Source organism: Martes martes (assembly GCF_963455335.1).
Source record: "Martes martes genome assembly, chromosome: 13".
NCBI classification, from domain to species: domain Eukaryota; kingdom Metazoa; phylum Chordata; class Mammalia; order Carnivora; family Mustelidae; genus Martes; species Martes martes.
This window is the reverse complement of record NC_137901.1, coordinates 69,790,122-69,801,030: the sequence shown is the minus strand read 5'-3', so window position 1 is coordinate 69,801,030 and position 10,909 is coordinate 69,790,122. Positions and strand designations below refer to the sequence as shown.

The following is a 10,909-nucleotide window of genomic DNA, read 5'->3' as shown; positions in this document are numbered from 1 at the left end:
CAAGACCACTCTTTCTGTTTTGCTTACTTCCATGATATCTTGTTTCCCCTGTCTCTTCGTTCGTTCGTTCGTTCGTTAATTCATTCATTCATTCAACCATTTGAGGTCCTGCCCCAGAGAATCTCGGTCTGGGAGTTATGCTGATCCAGTTAGACCTCAGAGCTTGGTATATGAACATAGCACCTGGCAGGGAGAGTCCAAATATCTACCACACTAAGGTGCTGCTCACTGTTCACTCCCCCAGCCTCATTCACTCAGCTCAACTTGAGAGCGCTGCACCTGGAGCCACGACCTGGATTCAAATGCCAGTTTCACCACTTAGCTTATGACCTGGAAAAGTGACCCTTTGTGTGTGTGTGTGCCTTTTATTTCCACGTCTGTAAAATCGGGGTCCCGGGTTGGTAGGAGGCTTTTAGGAGGCAATCTGTCTAGAGTCTTTAGCCAATGGTCTGGCCAGTAGTAAACTTAATAAATGATTTCTTATCAATAATCTTTGCAACTGTCCCAGGACTGAACACGGCGTTCCCCATTTAATAAATTAATAAAACGAAGCTCAGAGTACAGTGTGTTGCCTGAGGTTACACAGCTATAAAGTGCAACTAGGAAGTGTAGCATGTCGCATTTGAACCCCAGTCTCTTTGGCTCCAAGACTACAGTCAGTCGTGGGAAAGGATTGCGCCAACCATTCAACCCCATTGAAAACATGAAGTGTGTTAATCCGTAAAACCCAAGCCTGAGAGAGGGGCTTCAGTGCGCGGGGTAATTTGCAGACGCTCCCTGCTGGCGGGGACCGCACGACCTGTCCTTCAGCCCGGGACCTTCAGCCCGTCCCGCCGCGGAGGACTAGAGCGGTAGTGGAAGCTGAGGTGTTAACAGCAGCAGGACCGGCTGCGGTGGCTCCTGCGGAGGCGGAACGCCATGTCCGAACCGCTCCCGCGGGGCGCCGAGCGCGACCTTTTCCGGGACACGTGGGTGCGGTACCTAGGTGAGTGGGGTGGCGAGGGGCACGGCGACTCCCTTACCATGTGGCTGGAGAGACAGGGGTCGCCAGGCGCCGGTCAGGGCCCTGGAGAAGGTGGAAGGATCGTAGTTCTCATTCTGCATGGGCCAGAGACTGGGCTCAGAGAGGCCTGGGGACTTGCCCAAGGTCACACAGCTCAGGTCGGCCCAGCTCTGCGCTCAGGGTCTCTGCTGGCCAGTCTCCCAGGTGAACGTTCCAGCCCGGCTGGGAGGAACGGGGTGAGTGGGCTGCCCTCTCTGGTATGTCTGGGCCTTGACTATGGAGTCGGTATCTGGACTCTCATACTGGCTCTATTTGATGCTCGGTGTTCTTTGGGGTATATGGAGATAAACGGTGCCTCTCTCATGGGCTGGTAATTGGAAGGGTAGAATAAGGCACAGGAAAGACTGGCGCAGGGTGAATGCCTCATCAGCGGACCTGCTGTTAGTCTCTGCAGTGGTGCACATGCTCCTAGAACCCAGACTGGGAAGGCAAGGGAATGATAATTGTGACTGTACTCAGCTCTCCCACAGTGGCCCTAGAGTGGAGGTGGACTTCATAGTTGCCTTTTTAAAGACTGGGAAACAGAAGCTCAGAGAAATAAAATCACTTATCTAAGGTCACTCAGCTACTGTTTAGCAAGCTGGGATTAGAATTAGTGCCCCCTTGTGGAGCAGCCTGTCCCCCCTCCCCACCACCGGAATTATTCTTATTTTTGGTTTTTTAGAGAGAGAGAAGGGGCTGAAGGAGAGGGAGAGAGAGAATCGCGGGGCTCGATCTCATAACCCTGGGATGTGACCTAAACCAAAAATCAAGAGTCAGAAGCTTAATGGACTGAGCCAGCCAGGCGCCCCCCTCCCCTCCCCACCATCAGAGTGAAATGTCTTCTCCCTAACAGGCTATGCCAATGAGGTGGGAGAGGCATTCCGTTCCCTGGTGCCCACAGCTGTGGTGTGGCTGAGCTATGGTGTGTCCAGCTCCTATGTGCTGGCCGATGCCATTGACAAGGGCAAGAAGGCGGGAGCTGTGAGTGTTGGCTTGCCCCTCCACCCCCCACCCTAGTCCACTCCCTTTGTGCTTCCGTCCACAGCCAGTGTTTGCTGCAATGCCCGGTGGGACAGTCCAATCCTTACTACCTTGCCTGTTGCAATCCATACCCCAGTCCTGTTTGTAGGGTAGTGTCCCTTGCCCCCAGCCCTGCATGTGCCCTAGCCTGTACCCCAGTTCTGGTTGTGGATGAGTTCATGCTCATCCCTGAATTGGTACAGTCCAGAACCTGACACCAGTGTGGTTCTGTCTCCACCCCCACCCTCCACTGGCCACTTACCTCCCCTGGTCCAGCCTTATGCCCCTTGTCCACAGGGTTTCCCACCTTTGCTCCTGCTGGATTAATTCTCTCTTCTCCCTACCAGGTACCATGCCCTGAAGCAGGCCGCAGCACCAGGGTGACCGTGGCTGTGGTGGACACTTTCGTGTGGCAGGCTCTGGCCTCTGTGGCTATCCCAGGCTTCACTATCAACCGTGTGTGTGCTGCCTCTCTCTACATCCTAGGCACCGCCACCCGCTGGCCTCTGTCCGTCCGCAAGTGGACCACCACTGCACTGGGGCTTCTGGTCATCCCTGTCATCATCCACCCCATTGACAGGTGGGTGCCCCTTCCAGCCTCAGGGATCCTCTGAGAGACGTGGGGTGTCCCCACTTTGCACAGGACAAGAGCAGCACGGGCAGGGCTGGCAGAATAGGCTTCTGAGGCAGAAAGGATGGTCTGTGCCTGTGTTCTGGCAGGCACTTAAGCAGTAAAGGTACGGGCGGAGCCTTGAGGGTATAGGACACAGGACCAGTAAATTCTAGAAAGAAACCCTAGTGTTACAGAACAATCAGAGGCAGGCAGGATTAGATGCACATTGGAGGGGATGGGTTTGGGGAGATTTTGGTGACAGAAGCCTGACAGAAACTAGGTTAAGGAAAATAAGAATGATTTGTTTCATGAAATTGAGAAGTCCAGAGTTAATGCTGCTTTCAGGCATGGCTGGATTGAGGCACCCACATGGGGTCATTGGGGTCTTCGTCTCCCCATCCTGCTGTGCCCTTCTTCCCACACCATCCCATGTTGGCTTCACTCACTTTCCCCACGTGGGAGCAGAGATTTGGCCTCCAGCAGCTCCTAGCCTCCTCCCCACCAGCTTAGCAAGCCCCATAGGAAGCTTCTCATAGTTGACCAAAAAAGTCCCAAGGAAGGCTGTCATTGGTCTGTTCTGGACTGAGTGCCCACCCCTGAGCCAATTTCTCTTTTCTGATTGGCCACCCTTGGGTCACATGCCTGCTCTTAGAACCAGAGAACAAGACCAACTCAGCCAGACCAATGAAGAGTAGGAGGAGCAGGCCTTTCCCAAGGGAACACAGCTGACCCAAAGGCCCTAAATGAGCCTTTTACCCTCTCTGTGCCTCAGTTTCCCCAACTGAATAAAGGGTGATGTCTGCCACCTGGATGGCACTCATGTCCTGCGTCTAGGAGTCCCTTTCCTAGCCCTGACCTCCTACCTCCCATTCCCCGCTCTAGCTCCCAGGGCTCACTTGCTCATTTGTATCCACCACAGGTCAGTGGACTTCCTCCTGGACTCCAGCCTGCGCAAGCTCTACCCCTCAGTGGAGAAGCCCAGCTCCTCCTGACCCCACCTGGGTACCTGGCCTGTGGGTTGGCCCACTCCCTGCTCTGGTCCAGCTTCTTCCTCCTGCCAGGGGATCTGGATGCCTGGCTCCCTGGGGTCTGAGGCCCTGGCATCTGGGCATGTTTGAGCCAGATGTAGACTGAGAGACAAAGGCCTCAAGGAGCAGCAGCTGCGGTGACTCACAGAAAGGGAGACCTGACCCCCATCTGCTTCCATGGAATCCGTGATACTGAGGGCAAGCAGACCTGTCTTTTGATAGGAAGGTAACCTCCTCCCATGGAGGATAAGCAGACAGAAGCCCAGACAGGGCAAGGAATATAGATAGCCAAGATTGCTTAGCAAGCTGGGGACCCAGGAGTTCCGGTGGCTTGGCCCCGTGGCAATGTGGCTGGACTGAAGAGCAGCAGACACGCGGAGAAATGCAGGGGGTGCCGTCGCGGGCACCCTGAGGACTGATTCTCTAGCTGGCCCACCCCTGGTGCAGGACCTGCTCGGGCCTAGTTGGAAGGCAGGACAGCCCCTGGCCAAATAAATTCTCAAGAAGTTGAGTTCTCTTATCCTTTTCTCCTGTGGATGAGCAGGGGTGTGGTGGTGGGGAGCAGGCCCAGGGGCCCTCAGAGGTAAAGGCTGACTTCTCCAGCCACACGGCCACACGTGGCTCACAGTATGTCAGGTACCCCTCACCCACCGATGCTCCCCTGCAGATTCGGGGATCCCACCCTCGGTGCTGCCATCCTCCGTTGGGCATTGACCTCTCTGCAAGCCTGCTAAAGACTGACACCTTTGAAAGGGTTACCACCTGAGCCTGAAGGTGGCCGAGGTGAAGACAGCCCCCTTACGAGTATCACATGAGATTCCCAGGAGGAGACTCAGGAGCCTTGGACAAAAGGGAGTGACCCAGGAGGCTGTCCCTGGGAGCACTGAAGGGGGCATTCCTCCTTGATTCTGGGCCAGGCCCATTTTTGGCTGCTAACAACTCGGAGGGGTAGAGAGATGGGCGGCCTGGGTGCACACTTGGGGGCTGACTCGTCCCCAGAGAGACCCCCTGCACCTGGCTGGGGACTTGCAGGGGCCAAGGGACCGGGCAGGATTGCTGGTGTGACAGGATGAGGGCTCAGGTGGTGGCTTGTGCTCTAGGGATGTCTGTAGCTACAGGGTGCATCTGATGGCCGGGGGTCTCTGATGGTGGGCCTTTCTCTGCTGCTCTTCTCATCCCACAGCCACTGGGTTCCTTTCCCTGGCCCCCCTTGACCTCTGCCCAGTCTCCCACGGCTACCTTGAATGCTCTGAGTCCCCTTGTAGGCACCTCTCCAGTCCTGCACCTCCCCTTCTCCCCACGGAGGTCGACCCACACCTGCATCCCTGTGACATCTGGGCTCTGCCACCATTCCCTGCTCACTTAGTCTCTACCTTGGTCCCTCACATCATGGTGTAAACATGTTCTTTTCTTGCCTCAGGACAAGTAACTTCATTTTCTCTCAACTTTCAGTATCAGTGAGCAGAAACCGGGTCAGAAGGTTAGAGGTGTGTAGAGGTTGGCTGGGTGGCTGGCTTCAAGCCTTCTGGTGGGATGTCATGTCTTCCCTTTGTCTCTGGGAAGTCCGCTGAGAAGGTTTCCCACCAGATGATCTGGTCCTCTGAACTGAGTCAGGCTTCTGACTCTAGGGGGTGCAGAGATGAGGAAGGGAGTCCTTTTCCAAAACCTGGGCCCTTTTTGGGGTCCCCTTCATAGTGGGAGACACGGGGTCCCAGGCTCAGGGGCCCCTTGGCAAATCCCAGCAGAACCTGGTTCTGGCTTCTTCCTTCCCCCCTTCTCCCCCTTGGCCCCCATTCATGGCCTGCCAGGGTGAAGCCCGAAACCTCAGGGAAGTTAGCTGTGAGCTTTCTCACCCCATCACTGGAAGTCACTCACCTCCCTGAGCCGCCTCATCCCAAAGAAGGATAACTGCTGTCCCCTGTATATGGACAATAAATGCTACCCCCTTCGTTGCCTGACAGCTTCTCTTTTTCTGTGATGACCACATGTGATTCTCCCAAGAACCGTATGTAGTACCCCAGTATTTATAGCATTGTCCCCAATAGCCAAACTGGAAAAAGCGCAGATGTCCACTGACAGATGACTGGATAAAGAAGATGTGGTATATACACATGGAATGTTACTCAGCCATCAAAAAAAATGGAAATCTTACCATTTGCAACAGTGTAGATGGAACTAGAGGGTATTATGCTAAGCGGAATAAGTCAATTAGAGAAAGACAATGATAGGATTTCACTCATGTGGAATTTAAGAAACGAAACAGGATCATAGGGGAAGGGAGGGAAAAATAAAGACCAAACCAAGAGGGAGACAAACTGTAAGAGACTTAATCATAGGAAGCAAACAGGGTTGCTGGAGGGGAGAGGGGTGGAGGGACGGGGTAAGTGGATGATGGGCACTGAGGGCATTTGATGGAATGAACACTGGGTGTTATATATGACTGATTAATCACTAAATTCTACCTCTGAAACTAACATTACATGGATATACTCTATGTTAACTTAAATTTTAAAAAAGAACCCCATGCAGTAGACAAGATCAGCCCAATTTTAGAGATGAGAAAACTCATCTCTACAGGTTTGAGGTCACACAGGTACAAGTGAGCCCCATGCTCCCACACTCTCTCCATGTTAACAACAGTCTGGCTGGTGGAAGCTGTCATCCAGCCCCCTCACAGCAATGACAGGGACTCTGCTCATGGTGATGTTGATGTTCATCCTGGGCGTGCATTTTCACCCACGGCCACTGGCTCAGGACACAGAGCCTTGCAGGCCCGTTTTAGCTCCAGACCTAGGCAGTGGGGTCGAAGGAGTGCCCAGTGCCTACTGGAGTTTCCCAAGAAAGAGATGCTCACCAACAACTCTACCACTCATGGTTTTTCTGAGGTGGAGCTGGGAAAATCAGTTCTCCAAGAGCAGGAGCTGGTGTTGGGTCTCCTGTGAGGTGAAGCCCCCAGGAGTGAGCAGTCCCCATGCCTGCCACCTGTGAACGTGGGCAGGAGCGGTGGGGTGGTGGACAAACCTGTGGCTTGCCTGGGGGCACTGGAATCAGGGTGCTTCTCCCTTTGCTCCTTTAATGCTTGCTCAGGGGCCCAGCAGTCCCCTAGCCAGAAGTGGGGCTTCCTCTGAGACCTGGCCCATCTGGAAGCTTACTTTGCAAAACCTCTTACTGTGGGCCAATGAGCGGTGTGCAAGAGGGGTTCACAGGGGCCAGAACCGAGATCCTTACCTTTTTAGGAATCCTTTTAAACATAGCCATTATTTAAATTAAATAATGGATGAGGGGGTTGCGGCGCCTGGGTGGCTCAGTTGATTAAGTGTCTGCCTTTGGCTGAGGTCATGATTCCTGGGTCTGGGATGGAGCCCCGCATGGGGCTCCCCTCTCAGCGGGGAACCTGCTTTCCCCCTGCCCCTCCCCCTGCTTATCTGTGCGCTCTCTCCCTCCCTCCCTCTCTCTCTTTCTCAAATAAATAAAATATTTAAAAGAAACACAAATAAACACTAAATTCACAAATAGCAAATCATGTTGCACACTGAAACTAATGTCATGTCAATTACTACCTCAAAAAGACAAGCCAACAAAACAAAACAAAAGAAAACCCAAGCAAGCAAAAAAGAACAGGTGGTAACACTGAAAGCTTCTTGATGATTTTAGCAGGCTTCACTATGATCGGCACTCCTGAGGTTTCTTGCATTTCTTGCATCTGTTTAGTGGCTATACTTTATAAAGAGTTATTGCACGTTGCTTCTCAACTCCATTTAGTGACCTCCGGGTAGCCTGCAATAGGTCATGAGGGGACTATCTATCCGATGGAGATCAACAGATCAGCGTCTCCCTGCCTGGGGAGCAAGAGGTTAAACGTTTACCAGCCCACCTTTGCTCTGGCCCTCCTGCCAACCTGGTGGGGGGGGGGGAGGCTCACAGCACCCTCCCCACCGTGCAGACCCACATCTAGGATCAGAGAGGGCAAGTGACTTGGCAGAAGCCTCACAGCCTGCAGAGTCACGGATTAAGACTCAACCTGCTCTGCTCTTTCTCCTCCCAAACAGGCAGGGAGAAGGGAAGGTGGTCTCGGCTGCAGCTCCTGCTTGTCTAGAACCTTCGCTCCAGCTTTCTGCCTTCAGCTGCTACCCCAGCACCCGATGCTCGGGCTCAGGCCCTTCTCGCTCTTCCCTGAGTGTTCCCTTTCACTCATGTAGCTTCTGGCCCCAATCCTTCGCCACCACATGTCCTATCTGTCCCCTCCAGGCTTGTCTCCCCCAGACCCTGCCCCCAGCTTTTCTATCTAGCCAACCACTTCTTAAAATGTTCAGAACAGAGCCCAGACTCCTTGAGGTGGCTCTTAGAGCCCGTAGACCCAACCCTTTCCCTCTACCCTATATCTTCATTTCAGCCATTCTGTCCTTTTTGGGTTCTTGGATCTGGCATTTGTCTTGACTGGGGCTTTCTCATACGCTGTTCCCTCCAACTGGGAACCCCCTTCCAACCGTTCCCCACCGCTTCCTACTGGCCTACCCACCCTCCCCTGACTACAGCCCACTCAATTCCATCCCCCTCAAGGTACCCTCTGATCCTCTAGGGCTGGCTTGGGAGCCTTCTCTGTGCTTCCTCCAGCCCAATATTTCCTCCCCTGCCTGAGAGGGGGGCCAGACCCCTGCTGGGAGTGGGGGCAGGAGGCCTGTCTTTCCCCACCCCCTCAGGGCTTTGTCCAAGAGCATTCTGGGACTTGGGAACCCAGAGACCACCTTCATGCAATATTCAGCATCACCACAAGGAGGCAGCAACACCCAACATGCCCTTGCTGGCAGTTTCAAACTGCCTCCAGGGTTATGGAGAACAATGTGTTAGTGAACTGCTCCTAGTGTGGGTCAAGTCCAACACTAAGCACTTCCTGTGGTGTTGCTCATTTACTCTTTACAATCACAGCATGGCTAGGTCCCTGTTTCCTGGAGTTGGAGTCACCGGCCCAAGCTCACAGTTTGGCCCCCATCCCTCCCACCAACCCACAAAACTCAACATTCCTCCTACCTCCTCCACCTTCCCTCTCTCTCTCCCCTAGCCCCCCTCTCCCAGCCCAGTTCTGATTCTGTATCTCCTGCCTTCCAGCCTATGATTCTCTACACAGTTGGGGCGCAGCTGACTCACAGGCTGTGTGACCATGGGCAAGTTGCCTAACCTCTCTGAGCCTTGGTTTCCTCACCATACAATTCTCTGTAATGACTCTCTGAAGCTGCTGCCAGGATTACAAGAGAAATGGCTCACAAAGCATTCAAGACAGGCTCACAGGGCTCCACAGACATTGGCTATTATTAATGTATCAAGAGACCTCTCCTTCAAGGACAAATGATTGAATCTCCACCTGATAACCAACCCAGATATCAATTATGCCAATTAGATACTTCAAGAATTCCACTCCTAAGAATTTATTCAGAGGAAATAACGGGCGACCATCCCAAGGAGTGCAGCTGAGGGTCTTATTTGTATGAAAATCTTGGGACCTCCTTAAATGCCCAGTTCATAAAGAAACAGTCTTCTGATCATGCTGATGGCTGAAATCTCCCCAGGGGCCTTCTGTTCTGATACCTTCTGTGACTCCTGACAGTCCCCAGAATCCCATCTGAACACCTCGGCCTGGCAGTCAGAGCCTCCAGGCCTTGGCAGGCTTATCTCTCACCAGGACACATTGGTGCACCTGCATTCCTGCCTCCACGGACACCTCGCCATTCCCCAGATGTGCCCTGCGCGCTAGCCTCTGTGCCTCCACGCGGGCCGTGCCACCGGCCAGGAGTGCCCTCAGTGTCCAGCTTTGATGGCATCTGCCCCATGCATGCTTCTCGACTTTTCCTCCCAGACACGATCATGTTGCCGTACAGCACCCTCCATCATCACGCTTTCCCCAGCCCTTGGACAAGAGTTATGAAAGACACCCACGGAAAACCTGGAGGGAGGGTTTGCTGTATGCCAGGCCCTGCACTAAGCCTCGTGTTACATAACGTCTGTAAGAGCCAAAGCAATAGGCACCATCACCATCCTACAGCTGAGAAAATGAAGCCCCCTGTGCGGTAAGCCTTCTGTCAGCATTAACTCTTCACTAGCCTTACTAAATCCTCATGAGTCAGGAGGACTTTGGTGTCCTTTCTAAAATCAGGAGGCACAGCAGGTAGATGGGGGAGTATGGACATATTTGGCCCGTGTCCCGCTAGCCATATGGGCTCCAGGTGAAGGTGTTCCTTCTCCAGTCGCCCCTTGGCCAACTTAAGGAAGCTCGTGGCAGGGGGCAGTAGGGACCGGTCATGTTTCTTTTCATTATGGCCACCCCAGGGGGGCTTCTGTGGGTTGCTCTGGTCTTGCTGTAGCTTGGTGAGGTCTGGGCAGTGAGCCTCCCTTAGGAGCTGGGGTTCTTCCCCCTGCCCTCCCTGAGCTGAGCCTCCCCCCTGCCAGCAGAGTACCTGGTGAGTCTGCTTGAGGATACCTTGCCCCACACCGTCGGGCTGAGCAGCAGCAGGAGCCAGACATCCTGGGCATACCTGGAGGAGGGAACTTCTTTCCTAATGGCCTGTGAGTTGCTGTGCTGGTTGCCTTTCAAAACTTGGCCTCACCTCCCAATGCCTCCAGCCCTGGAGTTTCTTGTTTTTTCCCCACTGAGAGCTGAGGACAGCTCCTCTTTTGTGACCTTCACCCTGCTTCTTGGAAACCTTTCAGCCTTGTCCCAGGCTGAACAGGACCCTCCGGGACTTGAGGGCAATCCTGCTTCTTGCTGCTTAGGCTCCCCAGCCAGGCCAAACTTGGGGGTAGAGGCCCACCCCAACTCTGCACCCTGGGCATTTAAGGCAGAACCTGTCATGCAGTAAATACCTAGGAAATACTAAACAAATACCTTAAATTCTTTTTTTTTTTAAGATTCATTTATTTATTTGACAGACAGATCACAAGGAGGCTGAGAGGCAGGCAGAGATAGGGGAGGGGGGAAGCAGGCTCCCTGCAGAGCAGAGAGCCCGATGCGGGGCTCGATCCCAGGACCCCGGGATCATGACCGGAGCCGAAGGCAAGAGGCTTTAACCCACTCAGCCACCCAGGCGCCCCACAAATACCTTAAAGTCTTAAACACGCACACACATACACACAAACACAAAAAATGCCTAAAACTCCTTTCTGGTCTTTGGTCTTCCCGAGGCCCCCTGGGTCGAGATGATCCCTCCTGAG

General features: G+C 53.7%; 1 protein-coding gene across 1 annotated transcript; it reads left to right on the top strand.

Moving 5' to 3' along the window:
- Positions 1-694: 694 nt before the first annotated feature.
- Positions 695-4,217, top strand: MTFP1 (mitochondrial fission process 1). The gene is made up of 4 exons (XM_080822066.1): positions 695-985; positions 1,899-2,026; positions 2,413-2,645; positions 3,598-4,217. The coding sequence occupies exons 1-4, from the start codon at positions 919-921 to the stop codon at positions 3,668-3,670; spliced, it is 501 nt and encodes a 166-aa protein (XP_080678192.1). The 5' UTR covers positions 695-918; the 3' UTR covers positions 3,671-4,217.
- Positions 4,218-10,909: the final 6,692 nt, after the last annotated feature.

What these genes read in the sequence shown, in the direction of transcription:
- MTFP1 (XM_080822066.1), top strand. Translation starts at nt 919, where the DNA reads ATGTCCGAACCGCTCCCGCGGGGCGCCGAGCGCGACCTTTTCCGGGAC. An exon ending in CACGTGGGTGCGGTACCTAG is followed by an intron (nt 986 to 1,898) that starts GTGAGTGGGGTG and finishes TCTCCCTAACAG; the next exon opens with GCTATGCCAATGAGGTGGGA. An exon ending in AGGGCAAGAAGGCGGGAGCT is followed by an intron (nt 2,027 to 2,412) that starts GTGAGTGTTGGC and finishes TCTCCCTACCAG; the next exon opens with GTACCATGCCCTGAAGCAGG.